At 41.1% G+C, this 23,094-nt stretch overlaps 1 protein-coding gene across 8 annotated transcripts in view; it reads left to right on the top strand.

The window, feature by feature from the left end:
• The first annotated feature begins 306 nt into the window (after positions 1-306).
• Positions 307-23,094, top strand: part of WNK1 (WNK lysine deficient protein kinase 1) — a 109,015-nt gene continuing 86,227 nt past the window's right edge. For 4 of the 8 annotated variants that reach the window (XM_075159199.1, XM_075159210.1, XM_075159236.1 and 1 more), the window contains exon 1: positions 309-2,043. In XM_075159199.1, coding sequence (XP_075015300.1) covers positions 1,255-2,043 — 789 coding nt within the window. In that variant the 5' untranslated portion in view covers positions 309-1,254. Of the gene's footprint in view, positions 2,044-23,094 lie in introns of all 8 variants that reach the window. The other 4 variants (XM_075159154.1, XM_075159188.1, XM_075159164.1 and 1 more) reach the window with 2 other exon arrangements.

Consider the following 23,094-nt stretch of genomic DNA (forward strand, 5'->3'; position numbering starts at 1 on the left):
CACACCACATCGGTCCCCTGGCCCTGGGCACGCTGCCAGCCGCCTTCCTTCCTTCCCCGGGGGGAAGCCGCGGGCAGCTCCCGCGGCCCTGCGAGGCGCCTGTCCACCGACGGGAAATACAACTCCCGTGACGCTCCGCGCGCGACGCGGTGCACGACGGGAGCTGCCACCTCTCCGAGGCTGCGGAGGGGAGAGGGGGCGAGCCGCTTCCCCAGCGCGGGCGGGCGCGCGTGCGCAGGGCGGGCGCGGAAGGGGGCGTGGCCGGCGGCGCTGGTCCTCCTCCCCCTCTCCTGTGTGTCGGTTTCGGGCTCCCGTCGCCATTTAGCGCGGAGACGTCCCCGGGGCGGCCGTGGCGGCTCCCGCTCCCTCCTCCCCGCCGCGGCGCGGGGCGCCACCCGGACTCGGCTCACCTGTGGCGGCGGCAGGCGGCCCCCGGTGAGGAGAGGCTGCGAGCCGCGGGCGGGGGGCAGGAGGAGGGTTTCCGGCTCCGTGCGAGGCGGCGGCCGCCGCTGTTGGAGGGAGCGCGGCCCGGCCGCGCGCGGGCGGTGGCTGCCTGCCGGGAGGTGGAGGCCGCGGCCGCCATGGGCGCCCCTGTGAGGCGGGGCTGAGCCCCCGGGCCCCCTTTCCCTGCCCCCTCGCCGGGGTGAGGGCGCTGGGCCTGCCCAGGCCTCCCCCGCCCGGTGCGAGTGACTGAGCGCGGCAGCTTCCTCCGCGGCCGGCGTGCGGGGCCTGCCCCCCTCTCCCCACCTCGCCTCCCGGCCCCTTCCCCTCCCCTCCCCTCAGGCCCTTGCTCCGGGGAGCACCCGGACCTGCCCCGCTTTCTCTCCATCGCCGGGAATAATTGCAGCGCGCTCCTCTCGCCTTAACGCAGCCAGGCGAGGCACCGGCTTCCCCCCGATCGGGGGCCTGCCTCGGGGCGCCTCCCTCCCCGCCCGGGCCCGGCACTTGGGTTTTTCCTCCCCTCGCCGCCCCTATCCCCGCGCCCCGTCTCCGCTCCTGGTGCTCCATGTCGGCCCCGCTGCCCGGCTCCCCGCTGCAGGATGGATGCAGACACTGACCGGGGACCCACCCCGCCGGCCCAGCCTCCCCAGCAGCCGCCTCCCAGCTCCGCCGTAAGGAGCCCTTGGGACCCTCCTCTGTTGCAGCTGCAACGGCAGCCGCGGACAGGCGCGCTCCCCGCTCAGTGACCGGCCCCTTCCCTCGCCTCCCCCTCCCCGCCGCCGCCGCCTCGCCCTAGCAGCGCTCCCCCGGGGCATGATGTCGGGGGGCGCCGCAGACAGCGGCACCCCGGCCCCTCGCTTCCTGGCGCCGCCGCCGCCGCCGCCCAAGAACGGTTCCAGCTCGGACAGCTCCATCGGGGAGAAGCTGGGAGCCGCCGCCGCCGACCACGGAGCCTCCGGGGCCGGTGTAGCAGGCAGCGGAGCAGGGAGCGGAGGCCGTAGTGAGGAGTACCGGCGCCGCCGCCACACCATGGACAAGGACAGCCGAGGGGCGGCAGCCACCGAGCACCGCTTCTTCCGCCGTAGTGTGATCTGCGACTCCAACGCTACGGCCTTGGAACTACCCAGTTTGCAGCCCGCAGCGCCCTCGGCCACTGTCTTGGGAGGCAGCGCCGCTCCGTTGGTCTCTCCTCCCGAGTGTGCCAGCCGGACCTCCTGCATCGCTGTCAGCGCCGCCCAGGCTCCTTCACTGCTGCAGCAGCCGCCGCCGCCTGCCCTGCTTCCCCTCGAAGGACAGTCTGCTCAGGAGCCCCCTGCCACGAAGGATGCCGCCCCGCTGCTGCCCAAGGAGGAGGAGGAGGACGAGGCAACCGCACTACCCCCCACTAGTGCCGCTGGCAGCGTGTCAGCTGCCAGCCGGGAATCTGAGGAGCGGAGAACACAGCAGGAAGACATCGAAGAGCTTGAGACCAAGGCAGTGGGCATCTCCCCGGATGGCCGCTTCCTGAAGTTTGACATCGAGATTGGTAGAGGATCTTTCAAAACTGTGTATAAAGGACTGGATACGGATACCACCGTGGAAGTCGCCTGGTGCGAGCTGCAGGTAAAATAAATAAAAATTGTGAATTACCAAAGCACAGTCACTCTCCCAGGTGTTAGGCTGCGTGCTTGAAGGGAGGTAAAATCCATCAACTCGAGGTCTGCTTTATTCAGACAGGGAACTGCAGACCTCATCTGAGGCAGTCCTTTGGAAGAAAGGTACAGTCTTTCCTTGGAGTCAGTTTGCCTTTTAATTCTTTTAAATACTCTGCTCTCTGAAGAATTTTTTAGCTTTATCATCAGAAAATGTTCTATAGTTCTGTTTCTTATAGCATCTCATGTTTTACGCCTCCAAAAGGCAACTTGGAGGATTGTAAAAATACTCGTGCACAGCTTCAGGAAGGCTGAAGGAAAATGTGCCCATTGCAGTATAGGTGAATGTCAACTTGAGCTAGCCTCAATTTTCTGAAATTTTTGTAGGTGTTTTTCTTAGGAAAAAATACTAAGATGTTAATTTCACAGACATTTTGTATGTTTGTGGCAGTGGATTCTTGTAGGAGGTAACCCTATAATACAAAGTCATGTAGTGCATCACTTTGCTTAGTTTTGCAAAGCTATTTTTTCAGTCTAAGTTCTAGGGTTCTCACTTGAAACAGGCACAAGGAAGAAAGTAATTGTTTCCTTTCTGAAGCTTTTAAAAAAAAAAACCCTGAAGTTTAACTTTTCCAAATGACTGGCAGATTAACCTGGACTAAGACACCACTCTTCTACCAGGTTTCTAGCCTGAGCAGAGCCAGAGTTCTGTAGAAGCCCAGTCTAACGATGGCAAGAACACCCTTGGTTCCACGTGAGTCAGAGCTTGTATAACCGAGATGCAGGGTACTGTGCAACAACTGTAAAAGAAGGGGGAAGAGCTTGGAGTACCAGGAACAAATACCTGGTGTACTAGTTTGTTTTCAAAGCCTCAGCATTAAATTAAAAGGATAGTGCTTGTTTTTTAGTGTTGGGTTTCGGTGCAATCCATAGAGGGGTTCATATAGTATGGCTTTATTATTGTGTGTGTTCCCATCCAATTTAGGGCAGACAAAAGAGCATTGGGTCAAAATCCCAGAAGTCTTTGAGGGGTTTTTAAGCAGTTAGCTGCTCACAAATGACTCATTGCAGTAACTGCACCAAAACTTTCTTCCCCTCAAAATGAGAGGATTTCTCGATTTGTATTCATATCTGCCTTTGGATGATTGCTCAAGCATTCTACCAGTATCTTGGTTGATTATGTTATTGCCATATTCTATGCTTACTGACTGTGTAAGTAAGCTTCCAATTTTCTTTGTGACCCTTTAGATGCCTTGCTTCTCCATGCTAGCTACATACTTACTGTGGTCTTCTTTTGAGCATTAAAGTAAAAAAAATTATCCAGTGTTGGGCTCTGCTTATAATGTTCACGTGCAGTTTGAACTGAGAGGAGATTAATAATCCACCAAAATTGTTTGAAATTTTAATCTTTGCAATTTTGGGGTTCCTTGACTTTAACTCTTGAAATCTGTTTTAATCTTTACACTTTACTTACTGATCAGAAACTGAAGTCAGCTTGGCTTCAGTCACTTTGCTAACATTGCCTCTGTCTTATTATCATCAGAACGATGTGGACAAAGTGTCTGAAGAAGCACCTTTTTTGAAGTAATTTAATAAAGCAGATCATTTATAAAGGGCATGTTGCTGAGCTTTCAATGGATTGAAGAATTTCATGAGTAGTATTTAAAATGACAGATTGCAAAAAGCATGAATGAAAATATTTGTAAGGGGGAAATATTTGATGTTTTGCTTGGAGGTTAACGATGTTACAGGAGTGCCTTGTGGGTTAAATTATTCTGAAGGCTGTAGTTTTCTTCTTGTAAGGAGACTGTGTACAAAATGACAAGTTTGAAACAGCAATATAAATTTTATAGCTGTTAAAAGTATTTGCTAAAGGAGCTAGACTCTACAGCTAGTATAATGTTTTAAGATTAAGTCCTATTTTATTGTTTGCATTTAGAAGTAAAAGAAGGAACTTGGTATTCATTGGTATGATGGGTACATCCTCTTCTTTCTCTAGGAAAATATAATTCTTGACAGGTTAGTGATATTCATTATGTGTGATTTGTATGAAAATACAATCTGGATTCACAAAGATGGACTGAAACTTAGATGTCATTGATTTTCCAGGATGCTATGGTTTGAGGATTGGTGAACCTTCAAAGCATAATTATTTTATTAGGGAAATGTGAATGACTTTCTTCCATGCTATATTACTCCAACCATAACTAACTGATGATTATTTTTAATTGTATTGAAATAATGTTCCTTAGCAATAGAAGAGCTGTTCTTCTCTGTGTTCACGCGAGCAAGCGTGGGCATCCTATGTGTCCCACCTCTCTAGAGTCTTTGAAGCAGCGCTACTGTAGTGCTCCCGGAATGCGGCTGCTAAGAATGATTATGCAGACTAAACTGTTCCTTTCATGGTTTGTCCAGAGTTAATAAAGGTATATCACAATTCTTGATTGCAAGGTGTATAACAGAATGGGGCGAAAACAGTTCGTACTTTTGCAGAGTCTTTGGGCATATGTTCTTTTAAGGGTCTTCTAGCATACCTCAAATGCTTCAGTTTCTTTAAAATTTCTGCTGTTTGGAAGGAAGCAAGATGCCAGTTGCTTTCAACTCAGTTAAACTACAGTGTTTAAGTATTGGAGCAAATTCTGTAGTAGGAATCTTGTGGATCAAGGACAGCACAAAACTTTGTGATAGTCTCTGGCAGAATGACTTTTTAATGCTAAATAATGCAACTATACCTAATTTTTATGTATGTGCTCTGTAGTGATAAAGTGTAAAATCTGAGAATATTGGTATGCTTCCTTTTGAAAGGAGCTTGGGTTGCTGTTTATCAAATGCAGCTTGAGTTTCCAAGTTGCTGCTGATACTCTGGAGAATGTTGCTCCATATCCTTAAGAAAGCTCTCGAACTGCCTTGTAATGCCCCTTATGCTTGATGTACTGAACTGTGGAGGAAATAGAAGGAGAAAGAGCTGAAATTCTATGGGCAACCTAATGGTGGTGTTAGTATCTCCAGCAAGGGAGCTGCTGGCCAAGGCTCTAGTTTTTCTTGATCTGTGGAAGATGGGAAGATTTGATTTGAAGGAATTGAGTATTTCAGGGTTGCTTATAGGTGTGCAACAAAATCCTAACAAAGGTGTGGCTGATGGACTATCCTGGTTTACTTTGTGGCCTGTGTATATGAAGCAAATTGTGACTGAATCTAGTTTGAATATTGGATGCAGGTATTTAAATGTGCGATATCTGCCCTGCTGTGAGCATAGTGGAGCTGTGAAGAGCTCAGCAGCAGCTGCTTAGGGCCAGTGCTCAGCTTCAGTTACTGCAAGGAAATTGTTAGTGTGGTGTTAGCCTTCAAACACTTTTATTCCCATTGTATATATTCATCTCAACTCCAGTTATTCTGAGTCAATTGTGCCTCCTACTGTTGTCATTAGCACATCTCATAAATTGAGCTTAGTAGTAGTTAGAGCTACTGCTTTAATGGTCTTTAAGTAAGTAGAAGTTGGCAAGAGTGGTTATTGCTCCTGTTTTCTATTGTAATTTAAAATAACTCTTCCTGTACAATTGTGTTACTGCTTAGTCTTTTTAAATTACATTTCTCATCAGCAAGTCTTTTGTCACCTCTGTACAGTTCAGGTAACACTGTGGCTAAAATGTGATGCCTTTTCCTGTTGCGTTAAGTTTATCTATGCGAAGTAATACTCTCATGCCAAAGGTAGCAAAAGTCACATAAAAGATTTGTAAAAGCCAAATCTTAGGGATAATGTGTCATCTTATGAGTCCCTGTCTCAGTTTGAGTTGGTTTTAAATCAAGACATTTAACTTCTGGTTTATAGAACAATACAGGGTGGTGCAGTCACTTACTGGACTGCAAAATCTTGTGTCTAGAATTATTGCCCTGGGTTCTGTCATTCAAATTAGTAACTTTCCAAGTATGAAAGTGTGCTTGATGATATGGAAGGTAAATTGGCCTCTTTTTTGAACTATATGTTGTTGCGTATTTGAAGACTTACCTTCTTTCATTTGGACAGTGTCCTCTCTTAAAAGAAGCATGATTCAGAAGCTGTTAGTAGAAAGATATTTACGTTAGTTGAAAACGTATTCCTGGTAAACTGTGTGTATTGGAGAACAGCACCGCTTGTGTGGTATGTGCTGTATCACTCCTGTCCTTTGTATTTCTTTGACAGAAAGGATAGGTTGGTCAGTCAGCAGTTACAGTTCATGAATGCATCTTCTTGCTGGTATGTCACTTTGCTATTCTTACTCTGGCTTCAGTGCAGTGTTAGTCAGGTTATTGTGCTTAACATGTCAGCTGTTGAAGGGGTAAAAGGAGGTTGAGGGCTGTGTCTAAGCGAGATAGAGCTTCTGGGGGTAAGAAATGAGTTCGAGAGGTGAAAGTGGTGCAAGAAGAATGTTGTACTCATTACTACTTTGAGGGGAAGCTGAATGTAAATTTGGTTACCTTTAGTTATAAATCTCCTGAGTAATAAACTAGTGTAGGTTACATGTATGCAATTCTGTTGCAGACTGTTAACTATAGACCAAGTGTGGTATACAAATACTCCAACTTAAAAAATGGATTTTTCTTTACGTGGGCAGTAGTAATGAAAAAACAGTTGAGAACAAACATAATGCCATAACCAAATGTGAACCATGAGATTCTGTAGTGCACTCCGGTAAAAATGATAATGCAACTGGTTGTCACTTTATTACAGGAAGTAGTGAGGTGCTAAATAATATTTCCATATGTCAGAATTTTTCTGAGTATAACAATGTGTAGAAGCTAACTTAAAACTCACAATACAGGAAGTTGCTTGGATATGATGTATATCTTCACTTCAGATTTAACTGTACCTATCTTTATCTCTTAGACTTAAAGCTTTATTTAATACTGATTTTTAGGTCAGCAGACAACAATGGAATGTAGTTTTTATACTCTGGAGTATAGACTCCACTGCAGGCTCACCATGATAAATATCAGCTTACTGAAGTCAAAGTATAATTCTTAAAAATCTCTTTGCTTTCTGGACTGGCTGAGCTGGGAATGTTTCAGAAGCTGCACGTTCAAGTCTGACAACCAAAAAAGGTCTGTAACACATAACTGTGGCATCCTGTAGTCTTTTTTTTTTAAAGCTCATTGCATATTGCTCACTAGGAGGCCTGACTGCAAAGATGCTAGCTCTGATGCACAATCATATAGCTACATTAAAGCAAAATGGAAAACCAGATCAGAACCTATGGGCAGTGAGGAGAAGCTGAGGAGTGTGGGCCTGGAATTCATCTGTCTGTTAAGTGCTATTGGAAAACGATTACATTCTCCTAGTTCTGGAGGAATAGTCAACATTCTGAAACAAATATACATTCTTTGAAAGTTCTAACCATGGTTTAATTCTGAATATTTAAAAATATATTTTATAAAACTTCTACTGAACAGATCAAGCTCAAGTCTAATCCAGTATGGTGACTCCCATGCCTACCCTGTTCTTCACATCAGTGTTTAAAATAACTCCAGTAGTCTGTGAGCATAACTGTATGTGATTACAGCCACTCTAACAGCAGCGGTGTGCCTCCCGTTCATGACGACTACTGGGTCAGATGCATAGTTGTCACAAATGTAGATTAATAAAGGTATGTGGCGATCTCTGTGAACATCATTCTGTCCTTATGAGCTCTCTTACTGTTCTCAGCTCTACAAATTCCAAAATGCTGAAAGCAAAAAGCTGTAAAACTCTGTGTAATCGATTTATAACACTTTAAGGTTACACTGGATTTCCAAGTGTCTTCAAGCGTGCACGTGTAGGGAGCTTGAAATTTTGTGCAGTAAAGTCTAAATTTTCTGTTGGTTTTCCATGTTGTAGGGTAGAAAAAGTTACTGGTACTTACTGGCTTCAAATGTCTGATGTGAAAATTTCTCCTTTGGCTAAGGAATAAAACCCAGCCATATTCCTGAGTGTTTGTGCTGTAATTGATACAATTGACAGCTTGATAAATGACATGGGAAAGGAGCCAGACTAATTACCTGCAGAAGTATAAACAGTGGTCAGGCTCCCTCAGACTTTACAAAGGTGACCCTGAAAGAGAGAAGGGAGCTTTAAAGTACATTCTGGAGCTGCAGCTGTTAGGAGACCTCTACTTAGGAAAATAATCTTACCTCAAAGGGATATCACTTTTGGAGATGGCTGTGGTTCAATTTGTAACTGGCTGGTTGCAAGGCAATAAATATAATCGGATAAGTACATTCTGAAAATGCAGCATTTCTTATGGAAATAAACAGGTTCTTATTTGTCAGTTTGGGTTGGTTTGAGAGCTGCAGAATTAAATCTCTTAAATGAGATTTGTTTTGGGCTGTTGTGGTTTAAAATAAAAACGCTTAGCTTCATAACTAAACTTTTGAAGGCTAAGGAAAAGTATTAGGATTATAATCTTTCTTTGAAAGGGGAAAAAACCCCCACCTGATAAAACTCCCTGGAGATATCCTCTGTAGAGTCCTTTGAGAGCTGTCTAGCAGAGTAATAAATAAAACAAGCAGTAATGGATCTGTGGTCGTCTCCATGGATGCAGTGCATGGTGCGGTATAGATTCAGTACCTTTTGGTTAGCAACATCCGTCTGGGCCACATGTCCTTTTTCTATTTTGTTGTTGTTTTTTTTTGTTTCATACCAGCAGCTTGTTGTTAAACAGCACAGCTCTGACTGTCACCCAGGTTCTCCATACTGCATGTGACAAAGTTTGTACTAAGCAGTGGCAGCCTTGATGTTTCCTGTCATGCATCTCCTCAAAACTCTCGCTTCCTGTAAAGATTAGCAACCTCTTTTTTTTTTTTTTTGAGATCATTAATTGGTTCTTCCAAGTCATGGTTGAGTTGAAATAAAAGTTGAGTATTTTTCTGTTTCCATCTTTAAGTTCACATTTTCAAGCTTGTCTTAGTCTTGAGAGTTATTAACTTATGAAAAATGGAAATGCAGACATAATGACTGTAACATTTGGGCTATAAGAAAAAGAACAAATATCATGTAAGTTTGCAGTGCTTCCACAGCTGGGCATAAGACTTTCTCTTGGCAGAGCACGTGTGGGTTTTTTTAATAGCAGATGGTAGAAAGTTACTATTTTCGACTCTTAAAACTTTAGATAATGATTCCATGGTTTTAACTTGATCATGATGTGTGTATACCATGTCTGGAAAAACACTCTTTTAGTATACTTGAAACAATCCCTATTCTAAATAGCTGGATTTGTTGTGCTGCTTGAAAATCGATTTCTCGGAATAGTTGAAGGCTTTTACATAACGTGAGGCATCTGAAAATCGTTTCAAATATGGTGTTAAAATTCTTGTCCTAACAAATGAGACTCAACTTTTTATACTGGCTTCATAAGTATTTTTATGGAAGGTAGTCCCCAGGACTTTCTTCTAGCTGATTTTGAGAATGATTCAGGCTATGTACTGAAACTTAAACAGCGTTTGAATGTCTCTGGTCAAGATACTACATATATCCTTCTTTCTACCTTACTTCCAACTTCCTCAGTATACTTAGAAATTGTCATACCAGCACTTCTCAACGTGTGGTTTTTGGTTGCCCTCATTATTCCCCTTGGGAAAGCCAGGGGAAGTGAAGGGGTGATTAGGATTGAATCTGTGGCTCGCTTGATGTCATCTTTGAGAAGGGGAGCTTGCTCACTTGTCTTATGGGCACAACCTACAGAATACTCCTTAACACCATGCAGGTAAGGGTAAACGTTGTGTTAATGATGTTCTATGCTATGTGATGCTATCCTCTTAACCCAAAAGGAGGTCCTTGCAACAATATCATCACAGATGTTGCCAAGTCGTCTTTTTTTCTAGTAAGACAGAGTAAAATAACTGGGATGGAATATAATGACCAGAAGAATTCAAATTTGGTTCTCAAACATACTCTGAACTTTTCACCTGGTGATGACAGGTGCATTGCACATACCTAAATTATTCTAAAGCACTTCCAGATTTGCCTGGGTAATTCCTAGCAGCACTGTATGTTACTTTGCATGGCTCACAAGCAACTTAATGTGCTCTTAGCTTACTTTTCAGCAAAGGAAACTGCAGCCTGCTAAAAAACAGACTTGCGTCTGTATTTTTTTGTCTGTTTAAGTATTAATATCTATGTAAAGCAGTAAGCAATTTTTACAAGGATAACTCATTCTAAATCACTTAGGGAGGCAAACTTACCAAGCTTGGATTTATCATTTTAGGTATAAGCAGGATCTTTGGGATTGCTACCTGCATTCTTAATTTAGAAATCCTGCAAAAAGTAGGTTTATATTTAATGGCCATCTGTTTTGTAACTAAAATATCCATGAGCTTTTAAGTGATGTGTCAATGACACTGGAACTAATGCTTTGCCCAGGGCTGTGTGTTTTAATGTAGGGGATAACATTTCTTTTTGTACTCAGTGTGCCCAAGAATATAATTCTGAAATCATCTGGTTCACCTATTGGCAATAGTCTGGGCAACAATTCTCTGGAGTATCTGTTCTCAGGGCAAGATCACTATAGTGCTTTTCAAGTCTTCTAATTTCATGAGTGGTTAGCAGGACTCCTTTTAGCATGTTACTAGTAAGATTAAAACAAAGAGGAAGCTTTGGCAAGTCTCATAACTTGTGATGTGGATGCTACATTTTGAGCCATGGTTCAGAATGGTCCGTATCCTATTGCCTCTGTTAATAAGCGGTCATTGATAGAAACTTTTAATAGCTATCCACTGAACAGCTATTTTTATGCTTTAGGACAGCAGATGGTGTGGAAAATAAACTTTATGAGACCCCTTATGAGGGAGAAGCTTCGTTGTTTCTCTTTAGCTGTTTTGGATCATCTTTTTTATCTGGATGGTTCAGACATTCCTAATTTCATTGCATCAGTAGCTGAAGATAGTGGATTCTGATAGCAGATTCAGGGCCAGCAACAGAAAGTAAAAAGCTACAAATGGAAAAAACTCGTTTAACTGATTGAGAGTTTATTACTACCATTTAGAAGAATTTGAAAAGAATAGGAATGCTGATCTCTTTGTAATTGGGGTAAATCTGAAACAACTATGTAGGAATGCTGAGCTAAACAGAAGATAGTACAAAGCTGATACCAGCAATTATGTGCATTTTATCTGGTTTTGGCCAGTTAATACAGTCTCATGATAGTTTAAGACTATCCAACTGATGGTGTTACCCAGTTTTCCTTGGACACTTTCCTCTCTTGGAGTAACCCTGTGACTTGTTTCTGCTTTGCTGACTGTTGCTGGCAAGTCTATGACCCCAATCTGAATGTATTCTGACTGCTTCTATCCTGGCAAAGACTAATGACATACAAACAATAACCCACCAATATTGCTATTAAAAACTTCAGCAATCCAGGCTGATTATCTTCAGGATCTGCAAATCTGTGTACACTTATGTAATATGCATCTGCTAATGGCAATTTCTGAACTGTTAGCAGGTTTTGCTTAAATGTTGCAAAGTATTACCATGTCTGTTTTCAAATCTGCTTCCTTTAAGTGAGGCTTTTATTCCTACAGATATTTTCTGACATAAAACTATTTTTGGTTTGTCTCTTTCTTCATTCAGCTGCTTACGGTACGTTTTCACTTGGGAAATCTAAGTTGTGTATCTCTATAAAAATGCAAGATGCTGACTTAATGTGCTCTGTTTTGCTATAGCTGGTTTGGACTCAGAGCCTTTGAGTCTTCCCTAAACAAAAAATATGATAAGTGAGACTAAACTCGAATCAGAGAGTCCTTGAGAAGCAGTCCATTCAGACGAGTATCCTACAGTAAGAAATACTGTCTGAAAAGTGATTGAAATTTCTTTTTATATTGCCCTCTCTGGATGTAGACAAGTAGAGATTGACAGTATGTAGAATGGATTGTGAGGGCATGGTTTTTATTTGCATTTATCGTGATTTGGGGCTTAGTGAGTTGCTAGGTTTACCAGGAACAGTGTGCTAAAAATGGTGAAACTGCAGAAATGTAGAAATGTCTGATACAAAAATAACACTTTAAGTTTAGTTTTAGAATGTTTTTTTCTGTGGTTTTCTCTACTTCCTCTGCATGCAGCTTCAGCTTTTTTCTGCAGACAAGTGGCTCAAAAGCAGAATGCATTTCAAGTTGTCTGTACCTGGGGAGGTGGGCGGGGAATTACACAGGGCACTTGAATTTGAATTTTTTTTGCCTCTTGATGGCAACTGTGAGCCAGTTCAGGTGATGGTATGATTTCTTTTGCTGATCTCATTATACAAGCCTGAACGTATCTGAGAGGTTCAGTATTTACCCTCAGGAACAGGAAAAAAAAAAGTGAAGAGGCTCTGGGTTGCTGCTGAAGACTTAACTGCTGTAGTACATTAACAGATTGGTGCATGGTCTATATCTGAAAATCTATCATAAAAAAACTGTTTTTAATACTCAAGTTTCCTCTAGGAAAACATGCATGTGTTTTCTATGGGCTCCCTTTTGGTTTTGTGGACTACCTGCTTGAATGTTCAGTGCTTTTCAGTGGTTGTGGCAACAAAAAAAAAAAGTGAGAAATCTGAGGAGGAAGAACAAGGAATTTTGGCTTCTCACGTTGTAGACATCTTGTGTTTGCCGAAAGTGAAAAGATCCCAGGGAGTTCTAGTTTGAGTTGCATTTGTGCTTGAAGCATGTTTCATGCACAGAACAAATAAGTGGTTAACATCCTGTTGTTTAGGGACTGCATTTTTTTCTGTCTGTGTAGGAGAACAAATCTTTCCAGTTGCTTTAGATTGTAATGCAACTATTTAAGAATGGTCCTATAGTTTGTAATTTGTCCCTTCTATCTGTTAGTAATGTAAACAACTTTGTCCAAATGACCTATTTAGGTAGTGTGCCTATAAAGCAAAATGTGCTATAGTCAGGTTAGACTAATATAGCTTAATATGATATATTGTTCACTTCCTTTTCTGCTTTTTTGATAGACTGGTGATTTTTCTTATAGTTGGCGTCCCTAGAGTTTCCAAGGTGTTTGCATAGATGCATCAAATGGGATACAGGGTTTGTCATGGAACTGTGTATGTATGGAGAGGGTAAAAAAAAAGTGCCACAACAGTAATACAGCACAAATTACAGTGCAACTGAACACGACTAAATGTATGTGAAAGCACTTACTTCAAATAGGAAAAATAGCCAGTTGTCATATCTTGGGACTAGGGTTCAAAAAAATGTTTTTCTTCCTCCCATCCAGTATGAAATCTTACTTCTCAAATTTGGGCGAATCCCAGAAAACTAAGCAGAATTGAAGTTTGATTTATTGGTGTTGGAGACACTTAAGTCTGTCATTACTGTTGACTTAAGTGGTTTCTTCTAAGGAACTTGGAGAGTTGAAAAGGCATTTTCAAGGCAAAGGTGAGGAATAGCAAAAAACCTTGTTTCTTAGGATGTACATGACATGAATTTTAAAGTTTTAGGAACCAGGCAATTTTAAACAATTAATTGACTCTGAAAATTCCCATTGCTATGAATGGCTAGTTCATGAAAGTATCATTAATATAATACTTATTTGTGGATTTCTTCACTGCTTTTTGTCCAAATACCTCCCTTTGTATTGTTAGTTTACTAATATTTTATTGAACAAGCTACCTACTGTTGACATACCTCAGTTTCTCAGGTTTTTTTAGACTTGTGGATTAAATATTTGTGTAACTTACATGAACATGTAAAGTCATTTTATGCAGGTGTTCGGACTTTGAGCTGTATAAGGGCAGTAGCCAGTAATGATGGACAACTTGTTGCTATTCATTGAGGGTTTTTAGTATTTTGTAATAGATTGTGAACCTACACATTTCGTCTTTAAAGTAAAACTTTGTGACCATAATTTAGGTGTTTGAAAGAGTTTTTCTGGAACTGGAGAACAGTGTTAGGTTTACGGTTGGACCTGATGATCTTAAAAGTCTTTTCCAACCTAAATGATTCTATGATCTATCCCAAACCAGCATCTGTGGCCTAGCTAGTGGTAGATGACTAGCTGTTCTGGAAGGCTTTCTGGATCTGTTTTCTAAGATATATAGATGAAGAACTCTAAAGTGTTGAGTTGAACAAGAATGAGAAAAACTTTGCAGAGAATTGCTGCCCCAAATGTTAGGAAAACTCCTCATGTACCTACGCTATAAATGGTTTCTGCTTGATAAACCCATACTGTAAAAATCCCATTATTCCTTGGCATCTGGGAGAAAGCATCCTTAGATCCTAAACCATGTAAATGGTAGGGTTTTGAATTTGAGGTTGCTGATAAAGTGATTCATAAGAATCTGCAAGAACTCTGGTAGTCCTTTTTTCCCGTATGAAAACTAACACTAGTGCAAACAGTAATTATCTCAAATGCTGAAGCAAAGAAATGGTTCAGTTTTGTGAAGAAAGCTTAAGTAGCTTTAGATTAGGTCGGGCTAACCGAAGGAAGTATGCCAGGATCAGCTGTGCTAAAGCAGCTAACTGCACTTTCAACATCAGCAAAATAATTCCCAGAATTCTTTTTGTGGTAGCCTCTGTTATTTACTATTATTGCAAATTGCTGGTTAGTGTTCTGAATTGTTTAACTGAAGGTTTGCTTCACTACAGTTCCTCAGTGGTTTGACCCCTGTCAGAAAACAGTTGTGGCTTCTAATGTGGCAGCTTATAAGATAATACTGAATTTCTAAAGTATGCTTGCGTTGTGTGATTTTACTGTTGTGGCACATCCAAGAGTATATGTTGCTCAACTTCTGATCTTGATAACTTTTTGCAACAAACCGCATGGTTTGGGTAAACTTGTAAAATTTGAAGGAGCGCAACTATTCCATCTAAAATCACTGATAAATACCAGGTAATGACTCGACTGATGTGCATGTAAACTAGGTTGGTGTGGATGAGTGCAGTTAAAAAGCAGCAAGCTGTAAGCATAGTGGTGATTTAGGTATATTTTGTCGCTTAAGAGGAGTATGAAATCTGAGGAAGTTGGCATTGGAATTTAGCATGGAAAGAATGAGTTGGTTGACAATGTAGAAAACTATTTTCCACTTTCCCTTTGACTTCTGTCCTTATCTTCTCTGGCAATAATATGTAGGGAAATGGTATCTTTTGTTTTTCTTGTTCCTGTGTGGGAATGGTAATTGTTCTTGCTTCTTACCTGTTCAGGAAGTATTCTCATTCCTCCCCCCCCAACAAAACACTGTATCAGTTATTGCCAATGTCACTTTTTTGCTTTATTTTCTAACTTTAGCCTTCCTGAATCCTGCTGTGGTCCCTGTATAAGCCATCTGGCAAAACAAGGATATTTTTTTTTTTTTTTTTCCTTCTCCTCCTTTGCACTCTGGAATGAAGCAGATTTTGTATCTGTGTTTGGCTACCCTATGTAAAAAAAAAAAAAAAAAAAAAAAGAAAAAAAAAAAAAGGAAAAAAAAAAGAGCATGGTTAAAACTTGCATCTAAATTCTGACTCCTGGAGCTGCCTTTCTTCCAAACTTAGATTTTCCAGCTGGTAAATCAATCTTACCCATGGAAATGTGCTTACTTTTGTTCTCTTGGGAATTTGCCTTATACTCTTGCCTTCTCCCTTCCCCCTTCTCAAGCCAAATCTCTTTCCAGGAAGGGAAAAAAATCCATGGACTAGATTGAGCTTCAGCTGAATAGGGTGTCTCTTTTCAGATATACTTTCTGCTGCTTCTCGAATGACCAAAACACAAGTGACAGCTGAGTTGTCTGTTTGTCGTGGGTCAAGGGCAGTCCAACTCAGCAGTTTCCCTTTCCTCTTCCCTGAGTTTTGTTTGGAAGCAGTAGTGATTTGCCATTCTATTTAGTCATCCTCTTGTCATGAAGACCAGATGGAAATACGTCAGTTGTTTCATGTATAAATACTCAGTCCAACAGCTGTGAGTTTATCAGGAGTCACTGGGATCACAAGTTGGTGACCAAATTGTTAGTTCAGAGGGCTGTAAGCATTACTCTAACTTGAAATAAAACTGTACTATGAAACTGTTAGAAACAGTCTAAGACTCACTGAAAGAAGGAATGAAGTTGAACCACTTAAATCCAAATTCTTTTTTCATGTGAAGTTAGAATTCTTCCAGAGTATTACAGAAGTTCTCTTATACTGATGATAATGTTTCAGCCACTGATGGTGGATTTTACTGATGCTGTTGCAAAAGTAGCTAAAAGGATTGCTCTCAGGTCGTCTTATTGTCTCCTTTCCTTTTGTAGTTTTATTAGGTAAGAACATTTATCCATACTATTACCCAGTGGTCTTTTGGCCAGTTGATAATCCTCAGTCTGTTTCAATATTGGTTTCTAGGAAAAAAGCTGAGATACCTGATGTCATCCTAGCTAACAATGAATGAAGTGTAATGAGATTCATAATAAATCTACTTGACACTGATAATTAAGGGGGTTAACTTGACTTTGCAGGTTGCAGAGGGTTTTTGCTGCCATCCATGTGCAAATAAGCCTTGATTTATTCCAATAATATTGAGAAAGGGGGGGTGGAATTCTGCCAGTGGCCATTGGCTATTTGGTTGCAAAATGCAATGTGTTGCATGGGCTGCTGAGCATAATGTGAAAAAAAGTGCCATAAAAAAACTTGAGTGCTAAGAACATGACTGAAAAAACACTTTAATGGGAGAATGGGCATGGTCATTAACTTAAAATAACTTCTCTGCAGAAAACTAATGTAAAGTGAGATTGTAGTTCTTGACTAGTGAAGACTGCAGTGTGTAGGACTGAAACTGAATTAGAAATAAAACAAAAATTTGCAGTAATTACAGACTTACGCTTAAAAAAAAAACAAACAGGAAAATGGGCCATGTTTTAGTCGAACGACCTGCTTCTCAAACCTTGAGAGGAGTTGTGCCTGTTACTCTAAAAAGCTTTGTAGTTCAGAGGGGTACTTAAGATATTTTTATTGTCTATGGTTAACACTTTTAGGCAATGGAACAATAAATGCAGTTGACCACACTGTTAGCTCCTAGTCTCTGCAGGCTTAAAAAAAAAAAAAAACAACAAAAAAACCCCAAACTCTAACCCCCCCCCAAAACCACCACCGAAAAAACCCAAAACAAAACCCCAAAACATAGGTTGAGTTGCTTTGTCTGCATAGATCTCACTTTTGCTCCCAGGTATGTTGTGTTTCAGAAACAGTTTTCTTCTGGCTTGTAGAATTCACTAATGCAGTGCTTGTGCAATAGAAGCCCTTGCAGCCATCTTGAAGGAGGTGATTTGCAGCTCTAGAGGTTTGAGAAGTCTAGTGGGAGTTAGGGAGACTGTGAAGCTGTTCTGGAGTCCTTTAATGAGGATTTTGTGGCCTTTGAATTGCACGTGTCCTTCAGTGAAAACTTCTGTTGTGTTTGAATCCACGCAGTTAGTCTAGATGACGGGAACCGAGAGCATGCTTTTCATTAATGTATTGACAGTGTTTATGGATGTATGTTTTAAAAAGTCTGCAACTTCCTTCCTTCAGAATCATGATGGGCTTGCAGTTCTCCCTGTTCTTTGACTTTCTATAAAATAAGTTGTCTGGGATAGGTCATATTCTGATAAATGTTCGTGTTTTTTCAGCTGTATATTGACGTGTGATCTCTTGCTTTGGTGTCAAAGCACTAGGAAGTCTTTCATCTGGAACCTCATCTGAATGGCCATTTTCTAGTTTAGTGTCAGGTTTACAGTTTGAGGGTCTGGGAGTCATCAGTGTGTGCTCTTGGAAATAGCAAGTATAGCTATAGCCTACCTGTCTTTTGTGGATTTTGAACAGTCTGTTAGACATGGTAGGATAACAAAATATCTTGAGCCTTGAATGATGACTGCTGTCAAGCAGAGATCAAGGGTTGTGGCGCTATGCACTTTATCGCATCCTGCGACACATTCATCAAAGATAAGAAGGGTCGACTGTCTTATTGGGGAAACCGAGCTGAATTAATTTGCCTTTTTATCAGTTTAGTTTCACTTTTTTGTAAGCATCTGTGGCTATTGTGTTGGTTGGTTTTTGGTTCTTCCTGGATGGTGGAAGTGTAGAGGCTATTCCTATCTAGCCATATGCCCAGGTTACCCCAGAGTATCTACAGGACTATGGCTGGTGATGATATAACTTGGAGAATCCAAATAATAGCACTTTTTAAAATTGAAATACGTGCCATGATTTTTGTTTTCTTCAGTGTTCCTACATGATTCCTGCTGTAGTGTTTATGGGGAAAAACGTTTGATTGGATGAGGAGTTACAGTTTCATCTGTCTTGTATCTTGGCTTCTAATTCAATGTCTGGCTAGCAGTAATGATATTGTATAAGCTAACTATAGGGACCCAACTGGTTATTCCATGACAAGTATGCCAGTTTCCCTGAAAGAAGTGGTGCAGAGGAAGCTTAAGGACAAAAGGCTTACTGGTAGACTTGAGTGGCACTGCAGCTGCTTTCCACAGTTGTTACTGATGTGGGGCAATGTTAGGTTTTTGTGCCCTATAGGTTGTGGATATCAAGTGTGGTTTCTTTTGATCCTGAGGGTCAGGAGATGATGTGTATCGTCTAGTCTCCTATCTTGCTGTTTCCTCTTATCTTTTCCTAAGAAGTAATCCACTGGATTACTTGCAGATCTAATTTGGATATTGCAGCTGTGGAACTTTGGATAGAAAACACCTTCTGGAGTAACTAAACAGTAGCTCAAAGGACTGAACTTCATGTGTTATGTTTGGAGTGTTGTGCTTTAGAAAACACAACCTGTAGAGCATTAATAGTTTTCTGATTTTATTCAGAAAAGGATCCGCAAATGGAGCAATAGTTGCTGTTAGCTCTTTTCAGTAACACTATGCTAAAACCAGTAGAGGAGTATGCTCTTGTGCTGAATAACTAAAAATCCAAGCATTATAGTAGCAGTGAGATGAAGTTGCAAAAGAGGTCGTTTGGGGGAGTTCTTTGGGTGGAGTGACATGAAGAGACATGTTGCTTACTTTTGGAGCCCCTCTGGGCACTGCTGGCAAAAATCCTACCACAACAATGTAGTATTTGAATGTTCAGTGCAAGACTTGGTGACGGTACCTGAAACGATGGTTAAAATTATTATTAAGCTGTATATAACTGAATTTCTTTGCATTATGACCCATTAGTTGTCATAATGTGCAAGTTGATACCTATTTTGCTTCTTCTGAAAGTATGAAAATTCGCATATTTGTCTTTCATGTTCATGATGGGCTGGATTCCTTCAGTAGAACTGCTGACGTTAATCTAAGGGAAAACATGCATCTCTTTCCAGATAAGCTCTATCCTCATCAATCACTGGAAATATTCTTGAAATAAATTTTTTCTAATGCATGAGACCTTCTGGTTTTAACCTGGTTTTAATCTGGTGAAATGAAAAGAGTCTGTGTCTGAGAGCCCAGAACTGAGTAATCAGTTGTATATATTGTTGTAATACTCGGAGTTAGTGCAGTGCGGGTGATGCATGTGCTTAACATGAATGTCAATCAGGTGTTTTTTCCTCTTGAATACAGTTCACTCATCCAGTGTTAGGAGGCTGCTTACTGAATTCAGTTACTGCACTTTTTGGACTGCACAGTTGATCAAGCAGATTGAGAGGTCAGCTCTATAGCATAAGTATGTAATTTTCGTGGAGTTTGGATCTGTAATGGTCTCTAATTTTGCAAGCTGTCTTGGAAGAAATGTGTTGGTAATGCTCTGTATTTACATAATGGTCATCTACTTTAAATTCTTTACCAGGACACATCGGAATAATACATGAGGTAGCACCACTTAAGTTTGATTCCTGTCATAAGATGCTGCTTCAGTTGCCCAACTGGTGTGTACCTTTTAACCACCTGCGCTGCAAGTTTTCAAGCCAAGTGTCTGTCTTGAGCTTAATTGTTTAAGAAGCTTCAGCCACGATGGTACAGATGCTTCAGAGAAAAGCGCTTGCTTTGTTGCATCCATTGGTGCCTTAAGCTTTTGAACTTCAGAGTTGTGAAGCGGGGACCTAAAAGCAGCATTGAGACAGGTGGGTTGTCTTTACTCTGAGGAAGTATTTCCAAGTAAATAGTTTTGAGATAATAAAGCTTTAGAATAAGTGGTATTTTCTAGATTAGACTTACTTGTAAAGCGTGTCTTTTTTAAACTCTAATGACTTAATCCATGTTCTAGCCTGCCAGTAGTCCGTGTTAGCATCCATGTGATGCCATATGAAGCAGTTTGTTCAACTTACAATGCGTGTTTCCTTTATGTTTTACAAATGATAATTACTTTTTGTACAGCATGTTCAAGTCAAACCCTCAGGATGGGAAATGCAAGACAGAAAGCTGTACAATGTAATTCAGTTCCCTCGTTTGTGTTGCAACTATATAAGCTAGTAAAGTTTAACATCCTCATGTTAATGGCTTGCTTCATCAGGACGTAAGTTTCTCTGGAGGAATAGGAATTGAACTTTTCAAGTAGAAAATCTGTTGTGGAACAGCAGCCTCTTTTTGCAGAAGCAGCAGACTTGGTAGCTATTAACCTCAGTGTTCAGATGATGGGGAACTAGCTTTGGTACTGGCATGTTGTAGTTAATCTGATGCAAACATCTGTGGAAATACACTGCTCAAATGGCTTTAGTTATAGTAAATTTGAATCTTGCAAAGTGAATTTTTTTTATTATTTTAAAAGCAAATGCCCATGTCAAAATCTGTCTGCTTTCCCACAAGCCTTGAGGGAAAAATGATATGGATAGAATGGAATATGTATATGTATTTTTTTTTACTAGATTTGGCAATTATCTTTATCTTTTTCTGTCTAATGTATTTTAAAATACAGGAGTTTGTATGTTTACAGTTTGGCCTTCTAAATACCTTTTGGATTTTTCACATCAGACTGGACTCTTGATGTTCAGGGTTTCAGTGAAGTAGGGCCACGAGCAAACACTGTTCCTATACAGACTACAGAGTTAGAGAAATGTTTGTGTTTTTTTTTTAATGATAGTAGTCATAATTGTGCAGAGAGAGGGGGAAAAATAAAAATCCAAAGAAATGTATGTAAATGAAACAAGTGCAAAAAATCTAAACAGTCTAACTTAGCTATAATCAGAGTAGTACTGGACTGCTTTTAGGTTTGTTCTAGTGTTTAGTGTCCAGCATGTTGTATGGGAATTCCTTTTTAATTAGCTCAGAGCCAGGTCTGTGCTATCTTCTAATGTTGTTTGCCCCTCCTGGGAAGTGGAAACTTGAAAGTGCTTTGGAGGGAAGGGTTGGCAGGAACTTAAAATAGGAAAAGGCAGTTATCCCTCAGATTACCTGGAAATTGTTCCCTCAATTTTTTTAAAAATGAAATTCTGGGTATGTGGCCATAGTCTCTTCTATGGTCTTAAGATTTCACCATGTTCTTACGATACCATCCCATTCCACTGTCTGTCTTTGGAAGGAACATGAATTTTGGAGAAAAGGGTCCTATTTCTACAAAGCTGATCGCTGCCAATAGATCTCTTGTGAAGTCCTTATTTAGATGCAAGCATACTTAAGTCAGTTGAGATAAGAAGAATTCATAGTGGCATAAATTTCAGTTTCCACCTTAGAGCCTTATATGTGTGACTAATTCTGAAATAGCGTCGTTTGGACTAAGTCAGCAATTTGGTATGTTGAAAGTGGTCAGGCTATCTCGGTTTGGTTTGTATTGAGCACTAATTTGCTCTGCAGATGTAGAGCCAAACCGATTGGTTATGTGAACCTTCAGCAGAAGGTGACTAAGAATGGACCAGGTCTATCTGAGAAAGCATACTTTGAAATAGCAAATTACAGGAAAGTTTCTTGATATTCAACATGTGTTGGAAGCATAGGAGAGATTAAAATAGCATCAAAAAACTAGCAGCCTCTGTAGCTGAAGTGCTCAGGGCAAGAGCAAGTTGGGGGGTGGGGGGGGACTGCAGTTCTTTGTTTGCAATGCAGTCTGGATTTTATTACTTGCGAAGTGAAATCAGAAGGGGGAATGTCTGTTTCTGATGGACAGATATGTTGCAACTCATTCTGAAGAAGCCTGTTCATAAATTTTTCAGCCTGCTAACAGCTGTGAAGATAGGACTGTAACTCTGAGACTGATCCATCTGTCCAGCTCCTGCTTACTGGACAGCCTGTTGGTCTTGTCTCTTTCACAATTGCAGGCTGTTAAGTATTGATGCTGGTGCAGTTAATCATAAATTTTGAGTTTTAAAACTTGCTACTCTGTAATATTGTTGGTGGCTACTGAAGCCTATTTCCAGTATTTCTGAGGTGCTGCAGCACTCGTTTTTGGTAAACAATTAGAAAACGAGGAGTTGATAAAGTACTTATCTTCCCTCTCTGCATCTTCTGTCATAATTCAATTTTGTGGCCCAAACTAAGAAACTTGAAGTTCTAAGCACAAAACGCTGTGGTGGTAACAAGAAAACTGTCTTAAGAATTTTTTGAGGGTTTAAAACTATCTAATGACACTTCCACCTTTTGATCTCCTAGCAAAAGAGGTCTTAGAATTGAACTCCCAAGAGACTGTATCACACAGCTGTCCAATGAAAGTACTGAGGTCTCTATTTGGATTATAGCTATCCTGTGGAAAAATTTTGTAGTGGTAGAGTCTTTAGGAAAAAAAAATTACAAAGCTACCTGAAACTTCAGAAGGAATTGGTGAGATTCTCATCAATATCTCTAGATACTAAGCATTCAAACATTAGAATTTTGATTGGAAAGTTTATCTTGGCACTTGGATTGTTTCTGAGTTAATTGAAGGAAATGTGGGAGTGGCAACAGAGGATGGGCAAAGGAACTGGTTCTCAGGTGCTTCCAGACTGCTGCTTATATGGACTTCATCCTGCTTCTACTCACATCCTGTTGCCTGGTGGTTGGACAGAAGGCTCTTATTCTGAAAATGAAAATGGCTGCTCTATTAGATATCTGTCCAGAGTTCTATCTGAGTCCTGTCTCTGCCTGTGAAAAAGGGGTCTTGTGTAGCCTCAGTTGTTTCGAGAGTGGGAAAAGATAATTCTTGACTGACCTTTCTAGCAAGAGTAAGCCTGTGTACTTACTGAAGTAGTAACTAGTGGATTTGAGACTAAAAACAG

Source organism: Calonectris borealis, chromosome 1, assembly GCF_964195595.1.
Source record: "Calonectris borealis chromosome 1, bCalBor7.hap1.2, whole genome shotgun sequence".
Classification (NCBI taxonomy): domain Eukaryota; kingdom Metazoa; phylum Chordata; class Aves; order Procellariiformes; family Procellariidae; genus Calonectris; species Calonectris borealis.